Source organism: Perca flavescens, chromosome 6, assembly GCF_004354835.1.
Source record: "Perca flavescens isolate YP-PL-M2 chromosome 6, PFLA_1.0, whole genome shotgun sequence".
Classification (NCBI taxonomy): domain Eukaryota; kingdom Metazoa; phylum Chordata; class Actinopteri; order Perciformes; family Percidae; genus Perca; species Perca flavescens.
The window spans coordinates 5064944-5082232 of NC_041336.1; the positions used below are offsets into that span (position 1 = coordinate 5064944).

At 46.6% G+C, this 17289-nt stretch overlaps 1 protein-coding gene across 1 annotated transcript in view; it reads right to left on the reverse strand.

The window, feature by feature from the left end:
- Positions 1-1258: 1258 nt before the first annotated feature.
- Positions 1259-17289, reverse strand: part of LOC114556786 (CREB-regulated transcription coactivator 2-like) — a 24077-nt gene continuing 8046 nt past the window's right edge. Inside the window, exons 5-10 of the mRNA XM_028579831.1 lie at positions 14712-15166; positions 8899-9384; positions 7256-7432; positions 5877-5948; positions 4810-5014; positions 1259-1459 (exon numbers count right to left, since the gene is read on the reverse strand). Coding sequence (XP_028435632.1) covers positions 1269-1459; positions 4810-5014; positions 5877-5948; positions 7256-7432; positions 8899-9384; positions 14712-15166 — 1586 coding nt within the window. The 3' untranslated portion in view covers positions 1259-1268. The remainder of the gene's footprint in view (positions 1460-4809; positions 5015-5876; positions 5949-7255; positions 7433-8898; positions 9385-14711; positions 15167-17289) is intronic.

Genomic DNA, 17289 nt, shown 5'->3' on the forward strand with positions numbered 1-17289 from the left:
CTGGTTTGAGTGTCGCATAATTAGAGTTTGGAAAGAGTTTCCCCCGTCTTTTTGGTTTCTCCGCACAACTAGGCGGGCCAAAATCTATCGTGAACCTAAATTAGATATGCGGACTGATGGGTTTGGTATTTGTGCATGCAGATGTTTGGATGTATCTTATCTATTCTAAGGAGTTTCTAGGGACCAGTCAGTTTAAGATGACATGGTCTCACAGTAAAAATCTAGCTTAGAATGTGTGAATCTATTATGAGTTTGGGGCACAACTGTCGCACAGAGGAATTGGAGCCAGGAATGTGGGAATCTAATAGGAGCATAGGCCATAAAAGGTGTAGTTTGAGAGTAAAACTTGTGCGCTGACATAGATATCTTAAGCTGTGTTAGCACAACAAAAAAAAAAAGAGTTTAAAAGGGATCCATTTTGAAGTACATTTTGGTCACCCTTGAGCAGACACGTTTGTATGCTCATGGTTGTCCCAGTGTCATGAAAGTTTGTTTACTGTTTAAATAAAGCTGCATTTGATTTGTACTCTTTGGACTGGTCGTCATCTTTGAGGTCTCCCAACATCATTTCTGATTTGATTTGATCACCCGATATCACGGACACGTGTGAGGTAAGCGGATCGGTAGTTCGAATGAGACTAGGGCTGGGCATCGAGATTTTGGAATCGTTTTGGAATCGTTTGGAGGATCTGGTTTCAAATCAGATCATCACTTTCCAATTTAACATGCGCAAGTTTGGGTTTCCGTAGCAGCCAGGTGCTTGTTGTGTCGCAGCCTTGGAGCCCAGTAAGCGGAGCTCTAGCGGGCTTTATTTTTTACGTTGAAAAATCCCCCGTCAAACTGCAACCCCAGCTTTGAATCGAAATAAAACTTTCCTCTTATTTGTGAAATAAGCATGTGACCCGTTTCAACTCCACCACTCAAAGAATCGGAAATCGTTAAAATCCAAACGATGCCCGACCCTAAATGAGACATAAGAATAACGGTAAGGGACAGTTCCACTTCCAACCTGTAGGGGGACAAAAAGAGGAGAAGTTCTTTAGTGCTGCTTTAACAACTAAAAAGAGCTCTCGGACGTTTCCCAAGTGACGTTCGGACCTCTATTCTGCAGACGTCTGCTCGGGGGTGAGTGTGGGGTGAAGTGGCCCTGAAGGGAGTCCCGTCTCCTTGGCTGATCCCCACCGAGCAGCACCGGCACTGCGGGTGGATGGGTGGGAGGGAGGGAGGGGGAGGGAGGGAGGGAGGGAAGGGGGGAAAGAGTGCGGTGGTCACTTCAGCCGGTCGGATCGGAAAGAGTCCTCCACTGCTGGGTCGGCGAGCATCAGGTCACCATCCAGCATGTCCAGAGCCAGCGGGTCCATGCGGAGCGGGTCGTCCAGGGAGAAAGGGTCCATCTCGAAGCCCGGCACGTGGGACAGAGCGCTGGCGATCTCTTTAGACAGACCCGGAGGGGAGTCCCCTGGAAGGAGGGAGCGAGAGGGCCAACAGGTTAGACTTTCTATACAATCAAACATGGAAGGCAAGGCAGCTTTACTTGTAGAGCACATTTCAGCTACAGGGCAATTCAAAGTGCTTCACATACAGTACAGGCCAAAAGTTTGGACACACCTTCTCATTCAAATGCGTTTCCTTTTATTTTCATGACTATTTACATTGTAGATTCTCACTGAAGGCATCAAAACTATGAATGAACACATATGGAATTATGTACTTAACCAAAAAGTGTGAAATAACTGAAAACATGTCTTATATTTTAGATTCTTCAAAGTAGCCACCCTTTGCTTTTTTTATTAATAAGGGAAATAATTCCACTAATTAACCCTGACAAAGCCCACCTGTGAAGGTAAAACCATTTCAGGTGACTACCTCATGAAGCTCATTGAGAGAACACCAAGGGTTTGCAGAGCTGCAGTTTTCTGGGTCAGCAGAGCGCTAACGTTAGACCCAGCAGCAGTGGGTCAGCAGAGCGCTAACGTTAGACCCAGCAGTAGTGGGTCAGCAGAGCGCTAACGTTAGACCCAGCAGTAGTGGGTCAGCAGAGCGCTAACGTTAGACCCAGCAGTAGTGGGTCAGCAGGCGCTAACGTTAGACCCAGCAGTAGTGGGTCAGCAGAGCGCTAACGTTAGACCCAGCAGTAGTGGGTCAGCAGAGCGCTAACGTTAGACCCAGCAGTAGTGGGTCAGCAGAGCGCTAACGTTAGACCCAGCAGTAGTGGGTCAGCAGAGCGCTAACGTTAGACCCAGCAGTAGTGGGTCAGCAGAGCGCTAACGTTAGACCCAGCAGTAGTGGGTCAGCAGAGCGCTAACGTTAGACCCAGCAGCAGTGGGTCAGCAGAGCGCTAACGTTAACGTTAGACCGAGCAGCAGTGGGTCAGCAGAGCGCTAACGTTAGACCCAGCAGTAGTGGGTCAGCAGAGCGCTAACGTTAGACCCAGCAGCAGTGGGTCAGCAGAGCGCTAACGTTAACGTTAGACCGAGCAGCAGTGGGTCAGCAGAGCGCTAACGTTTATTATTATCGGAAGTTTATACGTTGCCATGTCAATGGTACATGTAAAAATGGCTGCTGCTCTGACCATTATGCTACTAGGGATGTTAACCGATGACCGTTTGACCGTTTCAACGTTAACCGGTCAAAATTATTGTTAGTCGGTTAAAAAAAAAAAGTTAATTCACGTGCGTATTAAGTAGCCACATGTATTTGTTTTGGTCTTATAATACAGCCACAGGTTTACCGCTCCAGCGGAGAGGATGGTTCGTTTAGACAGCAGCTACGTTTACAAGAGTTTGTCCAAAAATCAAGATTCGTTGCAAACTAAGAAACAGACTACAAACTGACATCTTTCATTTTAGCTTGTTTGTAAGGTCGCTATTTGCAGAGTAGAGCTTTGTTTGCACAGCGCGGTGAACAAGAGTGGACAGCGCATGCATAGCAGACTGAAATATTGGTTTCTACATGTTTAAATTTGCCTGTAGAACAGGTAGGTGGGTTTTGATAAATATTGACTCTTTAATCATGGAGGGTTTATTTTAGGCTTCTTACAGTTAACGAGTGTACCGTTAGTTCATCTGCGCCAGCGGAAGTAAATAATGTATAAGCTGTAGCTATCGTTTCCAGCCAGTTACATGTGCTGCGTGAAGTAACGCACACACCTCGGCTCTGCTGTGTGTGTGTGTGTGTGTGTGTGTGTGTGTGTGTGTGTGTGTGTGTGTGTGTGTGTGTGTGTGTGTGTGTGTGTGTGTGTGTGTATCGCTGTTCAGAATCCCGTCTATCTTCCATAATGCAACGCTTGGATCCAAATGAATTGTGTTGTGAAGTTGTCATTAGCTTCACTGCTGTTAGCCACCTCCATTGAGCCCCAGGGACTTGCTGTAACGGTAGAGCACTCTAAAGGGGGTTTACCTTTCATTTGATCGGGTTTGCTCGCTACGTTGCCATCCTCTTGAACGACATAAAACACAACATATAGTTCATGAGTGGTTTCATCTGCCCTGTTTAACGTGTTGAAGCTCCCCGGCGGCGCAGTAGCGCTGTAGCTGGCCGCCGTGGCCGGTGAGGGCTGGTTGAAGGCGCCGTCCTCACGCTGCTGCTGCCGTAAAACTGGACACGGCAAAGTTAAGGTCGGGTCCTCTTCCAGCAGTGCTGGAGGAAAACGGGCATCTTGCATCGCAAGAGTGCTGTACAAAAATGTAATTATAGTTCGCCTTAAACTTTTTATTTGTTTATTTATTTAATTAGTATCATTTCTTCCCCAAACTCATAAAATAAATTTGGGTCGCACATTAATTGACAGGGTCGGTCGGAAACCGGAACCAAACAATTAATTTTGTTAGGCCTAATCGCCTGTTTTAGCATTCTGAAGGTGCCTGGTTTATCCATTGGTTGTATCCTGTTGCAGTCTATTAGGCAATATTCCGCATAAAATGGGCTTATATTTGGAAACACATTACATCTGCATTTCAGTGGTAACAGATAAGGTGATGACGATCATCTTTCTTTATTATTGTTAGCACTACACTCAAACTAAAGCGGCGTCTCTTCGGAGCTGTCATTTTCTCAAATGAATGTTTCTAATGAGCTTCTAACGCTAGACAAACAACTTTATTTTAGATAGGTACGCCCAGAATGCACCTGAACACACCTCCCTGTAAGACCAGCACGCCCAGAATGCACCTGAACACACCTCCCTGTAAGACCAGCACACCCAGAATGCACCTGAACACACCTCCCTGTAAGACAGGCACGCCCAGAATGCACCTGAACACACCTCCCTGTAAGACCAGCACGCCCAGAATGCACCTGAACACACCTCCCTGTAAGACCAGCACGCCCAGAATGCACCTGAACACACCTCCCTGTAAGACCAGCCCGCCCAGAATGCACCTGAACACACCTCCCTGTAAGACCACTACGCCCAGAATACACCTGAACACACCTCCATGTAAGACCACCACGCCCAGAATACACCTGAACACACCTCCATGTAAGACCAGCACGGCCAGAATGCACCTGAACACACCTCCATGTAAGACCAGCACGCCCAGAATGCACCTGAACACACCTCCATGTAAGACCAGCACGCCCAGAATGCACCTGAACACACCTCCCTGTAAGACCAGCACGCCCATGGGCGCTCAGATGGGTGCAGGTGCATTTGTTATTTAAACGACGTGGGCGCTGGACGGGAAACTGACATCTGGGTCGGTCTTAAACTAGCAAAGACACTTGCTCGGGCTTAGCGCTGCGCTGGGTGCAAGGTAGGGCCCTAACACCTATTTTTGTCATATCGTGCAGCTTAGGCGGCACACCCACCAGTGAGGATGATGTTGGGCACGTTGTGCCGTGCGTCCCCGCCGCCGTAGTTCTGGTTCTGGTGGTTGAGGAGCTGCTGGTCCCTGGGGTCCTGCAGGTCCAGGTGGCCCCCGCTGTCGGAGGGGTACTGGTTCTTATCGGAGCCGCCGCAGCTCAGACCGCCGTGGTTCAGAGACAGACAGTCGCCATGGTGCTCGCCGCTGAACTGGAGCACAAGAGGACATTATTCAAACTCACGCACGTTGTATACACAGCTGCTTCTTAAGGAAACAAAAGACAAAACAAACTGCATTTCACTATCTTTGTGGGGACTTGTCATTGACATAATGCATTCCCTAGCCCCTTACCCTAACCTTAACCATCACAACTAAATGCCTAACCTTAACCCTTACCCTCACCTTAACCATCACAACTAAATGCCTAACCTTAACCCTTACCCTAACCTTAACCATCACAACTAAATGCCTAACCTTAACCCTTACCCTAACCTTAACCATCACAACTAAATGCCTAACCTTAACCCTTACCCTAACCTTAACCATCACAACTAAATGCCTAACCTTAACCCTTACTCTAACCTTAACCATCATAACTAAATGCTTAACCCTAACCCTTACCCTAACCTTAACCATCATAACTAAATGCCTAACCTTAACCCTAACCCTCACCCTAACCATAACCTAATTCTATCCCTAATCCTAAAACAAAGTCTTAACCCTCAAACAGCCCTTTAAACTTGTGGGGTCCAGCATTTTGGCCCCACAAAGCTGTCCGGACCCCACAAGTATACTGGACCCCCCCACACACACACACACACAGACACAGACACACACACAGAGAGCAAGTTTTTCTCCCATCCAGGAATGCAGTGTGGACTAGCCAGACCCTCCTAAGCAGCACTGTGGAGGAAGGTCTGGACGAGACGATGAAACGGATATTTTTGTCCGTCTACTGTAAACACAACCTCCTGGTTTTACAGTGATGACATCACACACAGCGGGTGACATCATCGCGCTCCCTTCAGCCGCTGTTCATTCAGTTTACGATGACACGGTGCGCTCGGTTACCTGCTGGTTGGATTTGCCGGTGAGCTGGAGGCTCAGGTAGGGGTCGTCCAGCAGAGAGTTGAACAAGGCATCCTGGAAAACATGACAAATAAAGTCTTCATTACACTGAAACCCAGCGCTGGAAACAAGTATTCAGATCCTTTACTTCAGTTAAAGTACCAATACCACACTGTAAAAATACTCTGTTACAAGTTAAAGGGTGTAAGTATCATCAGGAAAATGTAGTTAAAGTATTAAAAGTATACAGTATAGGCCAAACGTTTGGACACATCTTCTCATTCAATGGGTTTCCTTTTTATTTTCATGACTATTTACATTGTAGATTCTCACTGAAGGCATCAAAACTATGAATGAACACATATGGAATTATGTACTTAACAAAAAAGTGTGAAATAACTGAAAACATGTCTTATATTTTAGATTCTTCAAAGTAGCCACCCTTTGTTTTTTTTTTTTAATAAGGGAAAAAATGTTGTTAAGTACATAAATCCATATGTGTTCATTCATAGTTTTGATGCCTTCAGTGAGAATCTACAATGTAAATAGTCATGAAAATAAAGAAACACATTGAATGAGAAGGTGTGTCCAAACTTTTGGCCTGTACTGTAGAAAAATCCTCCCATTGTAGAAAGTGTAAAGGATCCAACCAGTTGTGTTAATCTACTTTCCTTCTCTCCTTTCTTTCTCTCATGTCTTTCTGTCCTTTCTTTCTGTCTTGTTTCTTTCTGTCTTTTCTTTCTTTCCTTTCTGTCTTGTTTCGGTCCTTTCTCTCCCTTCTTTCGGTCTTGCTGTCCTTTATTTCTGTCTCATTCTCTCGGTCTCTCCAACCAGTTGTGTGTTTAATGGTCTCATCATCTCAGCTGGACTTGTAGTCCGTCATATTGTCGGCTAGTTTACTTTATTTATTTATTTTATTTGTTTATTTGTCAGGGACAATGTACAAAATACATTAATCTTACGAAAAGATGTTTTGTACCAGAGTTAGCTAATGCTAGTTTCCATCTGCAGTCCCCGGGCAGGTGCATACATTAAAACATATTACAAATAACTGTCAATAATAATAAGAAATACATGCAAGATTACACTAGTCAGATGTTTAAATAAAAAACTAATCAAAAAACCATCACAGCCTAAAATATATACAACATAGTCAAAAACATTTACATTTACCTCAATATTACATTAGAATCAAACATTGGATTTTATAAACTACATGTGTTCTGTGTGCAGAAATGTTAAAGTGTAACTAACTAGTAACTAAAGTAACTAGTAACTAAAGTAACTAGTAAATTAAGCATGATTTATACTTCTGGAGCCAGACGACCACCATTCAGTGGAGCCCGAGATGATTTCAAACCAGATGTTTGGGGTCCACTTACGTTGTAGAGGTCTGTGGCGAGGTTGTGGCTGATCTGTTGGAGCTGAGGGAGGCCGCCCCCGGCTCGCTGCTGCTCCGCTTCCTGTTTGACGTGATGCTGAGAGGAGCTCTGGACACACTGATCCATCAGCCGCTCGTTCTTTATCTGCTGCGAGTTCGCCTGCTGCTGCTGCTGCTGCTGAAGAGAGACACACGACGTAATCACTTTGTACGCTCAACTGCAAAAAAGGTGTAAGGCTACATCTACACTACTACGTTTTAGTTTTTTAGGCAGCGTTTTGAAAACGATCTCCGTCCACACAAGAGTTTAAGCCCCAGTAGGGGCTGTGCAACTAACCGAAATGTAATCGTGATTATGATTTCGGCTCCAAACGATCACAAAAACACAACGATCGAGAAAAACTATTATTTAGCTCATTACGTTCTGCACATAAACTCTTATTTTCTCTTGTGTTCTGAATGAAAAATTAAAGTTTAAATAGGAAAATTATTAAGGAAAAGTTCACAATGTGTTTTTTTTTTTTTTTTTTTTTTTTTGTTACTGTTGATTTATTTAACTTTTCCCACTGTTTTTTAAGTTCAATAACTGCAACATCTTTCCAGAAGTTAACGAGTAATCGTGTCAAATTATCGTGATTTCAATATTGACGGAAATAATCGTGATTATGTTTTTTTCCATAATTGAGCAGCTCTAAGCCCCAGTAGCCATCTTATCTTCGTCCATATTAACACATCTGACGACGCATCAGTGGCTTGCATGAGTTTACACACCCATGCTAAAGTTGACTAAAAAGAGGAATAATAATTACAAAAAAACATCTTTTGGAAATTGATCTTATTGTATTAATTTTAAAAAAACAATTGGAAAAATCCAACCTTTGAGAACACCAACTTTCTTTGTGAATGAATAATGTATCGTCAATAAATACATTAAATGTTAAATTCCCATAGAGGTGTGTATACATATTTTAAGGAAGAACATTTATTTATTTACGACACGAAAAGTGGTGTCCTTAAAGGTTGGATTTTTCCTCATTTTTTTTTAATTAAGGCATTAAGATCAATTTCCAAAAGATGATTTTTTTTATTCCTCTTTTTAGTCAACTTAAGCATGGGTGTGTAAACTCCGTTTGTACCCGTCCAGACTACAAAGCAACCCCGGAGTTTTCAAACCAAAACGTTGTTTCCAAATGTCTCCCGATTTAGGGGCTCGGAAACACCGGAGTAGTAAAATTAATGTAAACAAAGTTGCATGCAGGTCCCCTCAAGGCAAGGCTAATGTTGGGTGCCCCTCTAGTGGATGGAACGTGTAACCACAACCACATGTTTGTAATGCCATCGACAAAGCATAAGCCTGAGTAGTGTAGTACATCTTTTTTATTTGCAATGAGAGCATTAAATATTCAAATATTATTCCAATATTAAAAAAAAAAATCAAATGGAATTTGAATGGTATTATAAAGGAAGATTGACAGCTCTAGTTTGGACGCGAGGCGCAGTAGTGTAGATGAAGCCGAGGATGCTAAGAAACTTCAGGTGTAAAACGTATAGCAAGACATATTTGATGTTGAACTAAAACAAAGCAATGTAAATGTAGCCTAGCACAGCTGATTCCTCTTTATCTCTTCACCCACTGTTACTGACCGATTCAAAGTGCTGCTGCACGTGCTGGTTGTGTGAGTTGCGTAGGTTCTGCAGGTGGAGCTGCTGCTGCATGGACTGTTGCTGTTGCTGTTGTTGCATCTGCTGAATCTGCTGCTGCTGCGTCTGTTGCTGCATTTGCTGCGTTTGCTGAGTCTGCTGCATTTGCTGAGTCTGCTGCATTTGCTGAGTCTGCTGCATTTGCTGAGTCTGCTGCATTTGCTGAGTCTGCTGCATTTGCTGAGTCTGCTGCATTTGCTGAGTCTGCTGCATTTGCTGAGTCTGCTGCATTTGCTGAGTCTGCTGGAGGCGATGCAGCTGCTGGTGTTGGTGCTGCTGGCTCATGTGAGAGGGTTGCTGTCCGGGCTGGGAGCCCTGCAGGCCGGGGGGAGGCTGGTGGGAGCCTGGCTGGTGCTGGTGCGACTGGCTGAGTGGGTACGGAGGAAGCCTCTGGTCCAGAGGCAGTTTGCTGGTGTCCAGAGGGACGCCCTGTGGGTGCAACGTTATTATATAGTGTTGAATTTTGAATTTGTTTAGTTTTGACTTTTCCTTTGAGCTAGAAAAGCAAGTATGTATTATGTGCAGTAAAATGTTCCCTGTCTGGATCAATGGGCGTACATTTTCAGGATAAAACCTGCCCTTCCCCTACAACAAAATTCGAGCCAGGGAGCTACACGCTGAAAACGTCAAGTTTGGAGGAAAAATTGGATCGTGCAACAAGGCAGGTCTGCTCGGTTCTTCCTGGGAATGATTGTAAAGATTTACAAAGAATATGTTTAGGGCATTTCCTCTAACTGGGAAGTTTTGGGACTGATTGGTGGGATTGCTGTGGACGGTGAGATACACTGGTGAGAGCCAATGAGGTTTAACCATGTATCAGCTCATTTAAATAACTCATATTACTGTGTTGTGTCAACCATAGACAGTATATAATGGACCAATAGACCCCGTTGCTCTGGACAGAGACCAGTGAAGGCTATTAGAAGCACTTTTCCGGTGATGGCCAGCTTTACTGCGCAGCCTCCAACTGAGAGAATGTGACGTGAGCAACGTGTCTGAAAGTTGTAAGTCTTCTGGTAGCTGTGCCAAGAGAAATCTCAATCATTCCCAATCTTACAGAGACGGAGAGTGTAGGTATATGTAAGGAGATAACATAGACACAGGCTAATTACTGATCACTAACATGCTAGTTATCATTAGTAATTAAACCTAAACAGCTCATGTAAGTCAAAACTGCCTGTGAGCTTCTCCTGTACTATACGGTAATTCCTCTACTGTGTGACAGTAAGTCTCGTGGTTATGACACAATCGTTGGCTTATATTTACAAAAACGTCTGCTACGGAGCCATAACGTGAGGTACAAGGTAATGGAGCCTTTTATACATTATCGTGTTTCTTTGGAAATAAACAACGGACAAATAGAGTCTTTAAAAGCTTCAGATGTAAAGTTATTCGCAGTCAAGTGACGTAAAAAAAAAATGGCGGTCAGCGGAATGCTAACAGGAGGTGATGGCCAGTTAGCAACAAAATGGCGCCATGATGGCTCGAGTTCTGAAGCGAAGCTTAACCCCTTGGTGTCAACCAGTTCCTTCCTGAGACTATTTAGCAGAGCCACCGTAGCTGCGTCCGGAGCTAAGCATCGCCCGAGACGATTGTGATTGGTTTAACCCTCCTGTTGTCCTCGGGTCAAATTTGATCCATTTTCTTTTTTAAAGTTTCTATATTAGAAATTTGAGTTTGTGTCCAAAAAATTTAAAAAAATAAAATAAAATAACGTGGATGGTTCCATACGACGCTCTTTACAAGTAAAATAAATGATCAGTTCACTACTTTCTTTGAATTTTGGTGTTTTAATCAATTTTATAACATTTCTAATTTTTTTTTTTATAAAAGAACGTTGAAAAAAAAAAGTGACAAAAACGTCGGAAATAGCAGCAGAAAAAGTTCTTTTTAATTTGGGCCGAGAAAAAAAAAAAAGTTGCATAGTGGGCGGGAGGACAACAGGAGAAATTCACACAACCCTGAGCGTTTTTTTCCTCCTATCCCAGAATGCATCTGTGGTGTGGCCAGACCTTCCTCCACAGCGCTGTGGAGATGCGAGACTATGATAATAATAATAATAATAATAATAATAATAATAATAATGTGTACTTTATTAATCCCACAAGGGGATTAACAGGCCTGTGTGTAATAACAACAGGCTTGTTAATCCCCTTGTGGTAAACAGCCATTCAGGTGTTAAGCAGGTGTGTGATAGGGCGGTTAACGTGGAGGTGTTACCTCAGGTGTGTCATAGGGTGGTTAACGTGGAGGCGTTACCTCAGGTGTGTGATAGGGCGGTTAACGTGGAGGCGTTACCTCAGGTGTGTCATAGGGTGGTTAACGTGGAGGTGTTACCTCAGGTGTGTCATAGGGTGGTTAACGTGGAGGTGTTACCTCAGGTGTGTGATAGGGCGGTTAACGTGGAGGCGTTACCTCAGGTGTGTGATAGGGTGGTTAACGTGGAGGCGTTACCTCAGGTGTGTGATAGGGTGGTTAACGTGGAGGCGTTACCTCAGGTGTGTGATAGGGCGGTTAACGTGGAGGTGTTACCTCAGGTGTGTGATAGGGTGGTTAACGTGGAGGCGTTACCTCAGGTGTGTTATAGGGTGGTTAACGTGGAGGTGTTACCTCAGGTGTGTGATAGGGTGGTTAACGTGGAGGCGTTACCTCAGGTGTGTTATAGGGTGGTTAACGTGGAGGTGTTACCTCAGGTGTGTGATAGGGTGGTTAACGTGGAGGCGTTACCTCAGGTGTGTGATAGGGTGGTTAACGTGGAGCCGTTACCTCAGGTGTGTGATAGGGCGGTTAACGTGGAGGCGTTACCTCAGGTGTGTGATAGGGCGGTTAACGTGGAGGTGTTACCTCAGGTGTGTGATAGGGCGGTTAACGTGGGAGGTTACCTCAGGTGTGTGATAGGGCGGTTAACGTGGAGGTGTTACCTCAGGTGTGTGATAGGGCGGTTAACGTGGAGGCGTTACCTCAGGTGTGTGATAGGGTGGTTAACGTGGAGGCGTTACCTCAGGTGTGTGATAGGGTGGTTAACGTGGAGGTGTTACCTCAGGTGTGTGATAGGGTGGTTAACGTGGAGGCGTTACCTCAGGTGTGTGATAGGGTGGTTAACGTGGAGGTGTTACCTCAGGTGTGTGATAGGGTGGTTAACGTGGAGGCGTTACCTCAGGTGTGTGATAGGGCGGTTAACGTGGAGGCGTTACCTCAGGTGTGTGATAGGGTGGTTAACGTGGAGGCGTTACCTCAGGTGTGTGATAGGGCGGTTAACGTGGAGGCGTTACCTCAGGTGTGTGATAGGGTGGTTAACGTGGAGGTGTTACCTCAGGTGTGTGATAGGGTTGTTAACGTGGAGGCGTTACCTCAGGTGTGTGATAGGGCGGTTAACGTGGAGGCGTTACCTCAGGTGTGTGATAGTGGAGGCGTTACCTCAGGTGTGTGATAGGGTGGTTAACGTGGAGGCGTTACCTCAGGTGTGTGATAGGGTGGTTAACGTGGAGGTGTTACCTCAGGTGTGTGATAGGGTGGTTAACGTGGAGGCGTTACCTCAGGTGTGTGATAGGGCGGTTAACGTGGAGGCGTTACCTCAGGTGTGTGATAGTGGAGCTGTTACCTCAGGTGTGTGATAGGGCGGTTAACGTGGAGGCGTTACCTCATGTGTGTGATAGGGTGGTTAACGTGGAGGCGTTACCTCAGGTGTGTGATAGGGCGGTTAACGTGGAGGCGTTACCTCAGGTGTGTGATAGTGGAGCTGTTACCTCAGGTGTGTGATAGGGCGGTTAACATGGAGGCGTTACCTCAGGTGTGTGATAGGGCGGTTAACGTGGAGGCGTTACCTCAGGTGTGTGATAGGGCGGTTAACGTGGAAGTGTTACCTCAGGTGTGTGATAGGGTGGTTAACGTGGAGGTGTTACCTCAGGTGTGTGATACGGTGGTTAACGTGGAGGCGTTACCTCAGGTGTGTGATAGGGCGGTTAACGTGGAGGCGTTACCTCAGGTGTGTGATAGGGTGGTTAACGTGGAGGTGTTACCTCAGGTGTGTGATAGGGTGGTTAACGTGGAGGTGTTACCTCAGGTGTGTGATAGGGCGGTTAACGTGGAGGCGTTACTTCAGGTGTGTGATAGGGTGGTTAACGTGGAGGTGTTACCTCAGGTGTGTGATAGGGGAGCTGTTACCTCAGGTGTGTGATAGGGCGGTTAACGTGGAGGCGTTACCTCAGGTGTGTGATAGGGCGGTTAACGTGGAGGCGTTACCTCAGGTGTGTGATAGGGTGGTTAACGTGGAGGTGTTACCTCAGGTGTGTGATAGTGGAGCTGTTACCTCAGGTGTGTGATAGGGCAGTTAACGTGGAGGCGTTACCTCAGGTGTGTGATAGGGCGGTTAACGTGGAGGTGTTACCTCAGGTGTGTGACAGGGCGGTTAATGTGGAGGCGTTACCTCAGGTGTGTGATAGGGTGGTTAACGTGGAGGCGTTACCTCAGGTGTGTGATAGGGTGGTTAACGTGGAGGTGTTACCTCAGGTGTGTGATAGGGCGGTTAACGTGGAGGCGTTACCTCAGGTGTGTTATAGGGTGGTTAACGTGGAGGTGTTACCTCAGGTGTGTGATAGGGCGGTTAACGTGGAGGCGTCAGGTGTGTTATAGGGTGGTTAACGTGGAGGTGTTACCTCAGGTGTGTGATAGGGCGGTTAACGTGGAGGTGTTACCTCAGGTGTGTGATACGGTGGTTAACGTGGAGGCGTTACCTCAGGTGTGTGATAGGGTGGTTAACGTGGAGGTGTTACCTCAGGTGTGTGATAGGGCGGTTAACGTGGAGGCGTTACCTCAGGTGTGTGATAGGGCGGTTAACGTGGAGGTGTTACCTCAGGATAGGGTGGTTGATAGGGGTGGTTAACGTGGAGGTGTTACCTCAGGTGTGTGATAGGGCGGTTAACGTGGAGGTGTTACCTCAGGTGTGTGATAGGGCGGTTAACGTGGAGGCGTTACCTCAGGTGTGTGATAGGGTGGTTAACGTGGAGGTGTTACCTCAGGTGTGTGATAGGGTGGTTAACGTGGAGGCGTTACCTCAGGTGTGTGATAGGGTGGTTAACGTGGAGGTGTTACCTCAGGTGTGTGATAGGGCGGTTAACGTGGAGGCGTTACCTCAGGTGTGTGATAGGGTGGTTAACGTGGAGGAGTTACCTCAGGTGTGTGATAGGGCGGTTAACGTGGAGGTGTTACCTCAGGTGTGTGATAGGGTGGTTAACGTGGAGGCGTTACCTCAGGTGTGTGATAGGGTGGTTAACGTGGAGGCGTTACCTCAGGTGTGTGTGATAGGGTGGTTAACGTGGAGGTGTTACCTCAGGTGTGTGATAGGGTGGTTAACGTGGAGGCGTTACCTCAGGTGTGTTATAGGGCGGTTAACGTGGAGGCGTTACCTCAGGTGTGTGATAGGGTGGTTAACGTGGAGGTGTTACCTCAGGTGTGTGATAGGGTGGTTAACGTGGAGGCGTTACCTCAGGTGTGTGATAGGGTGGTTAACGTGGAGGCGTTACCTCAGGTGTGCGATAGGGCGGTTAACGTGGAGGTGTTACCTCAGGTGTGTGATAGGGTGGTTAACGTGGAGGTGTTACCTCAGGTGTGTTATAGGGCGGTTAACGTGGAGGCGTTACCTCAGGTGTGTGATAGGGTGGTTAACGTGGAGGCGTTACCTCAGGTGTGTGATAGGGTGGTTAACGTGGAGGCGTTACCTCAGGTGTGCGATAGGGCGGTTAACGTGGAGGTGTTACCTGTGTGATGGAGGACAGCGTGGGGGAGATGGTGGGGGAGAACTGTTTGGAGTGATGCCTCCTCGTCTCCCCTCCCATTGGCAGGATGAGCGGCGAGAGCTGCGCCCGTCTCCTTGGCGACGTGCTGATTGCCGGCTGGCCCTGCCCGGCGAGCAGCGGCGAGTATGATGACGAGCCGCCACCGCCACTGCTGCTGTAGCCGGGGTTACCGCTGGACACCGACTGGAGGGAGGAGCTACTGAGGGAGGAGTGCAGCGATTGGCTGCTGAGGGAGGACGGCAGGGAGGGGGAGGGGCTGAGGGACAGCGAGGGGTTGCTAAGCGACGAGTGCAGCGACGCAGAGCTCAAGGAGTTGGAGAAGGAGTGGTTGCTCAGCGACGACTGGATGTTGGGGTTGCTCAGCGACGACTGCAGGGAGGGGTTACTGAGCGTGTTCTGTAGGGACGCCAGGAGACCTGAGGAGAAAAAAATAAATAAAAACTGAACACAAGAGCACTCTGTTTCTCTTTTGCAAAGCTCTTGGTCCCTTTTAGAGGTTTTATTTTTATTTTTATTCTTGTATTTTAAACTACTTGTCTTTTTGGTTTTTTATCGTTTTTATTTCTAACCTGTAGCACTTTGAGATCTCTGATGAAAAGTGCATTATAAATTAAATATATTATTATTATTACCACAGAGACACAGACAGCTAACAGGAACACTGTAGTAGTACCACAGAGACACAGACAGCTAACGGGAACACTGTAGTAGTACCACAGAGACACAGACAGCTAACGGGGACACTGTAGTAGTACCACAGAGACACAGACAGCTAACGGGGACACTGTAGTAGTACCACAGAGACACAGACAGCTAACAGGGGACACTGTAGTAGTACCACAGAGACACAGACAGCTAACAGGGGGACACTGTAGTAGTACCACAGAGACACAGACAGCTAACGGGGACACTGTAGTAGTACCACAGAGACACAGACAGCTAACGGGACACTGTAGTAGTACCACAGAGACACAGACAGCTAACGGGGACACTGTAGTAGTACCACAGAGACACAGACAGCTAACGGGAACACTGTAGTAGTACCACAGAGACACAGACAGCTAACGGGAACACTGTAGTAGTACCACAGAGACACAGACAGCTAACGGGACACTGTAGTAGTACCACAGAGACACAGACAGCTAACGGGGACACTGTAGTAGTACCACAGAGACACAGACAGCTAACGGGGACACTGTAGTAGTACCACAGAGACACAGACAGCTAACGGGGACACTGTAGTAGTACCACAGAGACACAGACAGCTAACGGGACACTGTAGTAGTACCACAGAGACACAGACAGCTAACGGGAACACTGTAGTAGTACCACAGAGACACAGACAGCTAACGGGACACTGTAGTAGTACCACAGAGACACAGACAGCTAACGGGGACACTGTAGTAGTACCACAGAGACACAGACAGCTAACGGGGACACTGTAGTAGTACCACAGAGACACAGACAGCTAACGGGGACACTGTAGTAGTACCACAGAGACACAGACAGCTAACGGGGACACTGTAGTAGTACCACAAAAACACAGACAGCTAACGGGGACACTGTAGTAGTACCACAGAGACACAGATAGCTAACGGGGACACTGTAGTAGTACCACAGAGACACAGACAGCTAACGGGAACACTGTAGTAGTACCACAGAGACACAGACAGCTAACGGGGACACTGTAGTAGTACCACAGAGACACAGACAGCTAACGGGGACACTGTAGTAGTACCACAGAGACACAGACAGCTAACGGGACACTGTAGTAGTACCACAGAGACACAGACAGCTAACAGGGGACACTGTAGTAGTACCACAGAGACACAGACAGCTAACGGGGACACTGTAGTAGTACCACAGAGACACAGACAGCTAACGGGACACTGTAGTAGTACCACAGAGACACAGACAGCTAACGGGAACACTGTAGTAGTACCACAGAGACACAGACAGCTAACGGGGACACTGTAGTAGTACCACAGAGACACAGACAGCTAACGGGGACACTGTAGTAGTACCACAGAGACACAGACAGCTAAGGGGACACTGTAGTAGTACCACAGAGACACAGACAGCTAACGGGAACACTGTAGTAGTACCACAGAGACACAGACAGCTAACGGGAACACTGTAGTAGTACCACAGAGACACAGACAGCTAACGGGAACACTGTAGTAGTACCACAGAGACACAGACAGCTAACGGGGGACACTGTAGTAGTACCACAGAGACACAGAACTAACGGGAACACTGTAGTAGTACCACAGAGACACAGACAGCTAACGGGAACACTGTAGTAGTACCACAGAGACACAGACAGCTAACGGGAACACTGTAGTAGTACCACAGAGACACAGACAGCTAAGGGGACACTGTAGTAGTACCACAGAGACACAGACAGCTAACGGGGACACTGTAGTAGTTGTACATTTTGATTCCCAATTTGTATATACGTTTGTACATTGTTTTCCTTCGTGTTTTTAGTCTTTATTCTTTGAATAGTTGTTGTTATATCCTATTTGTTATGTATTGT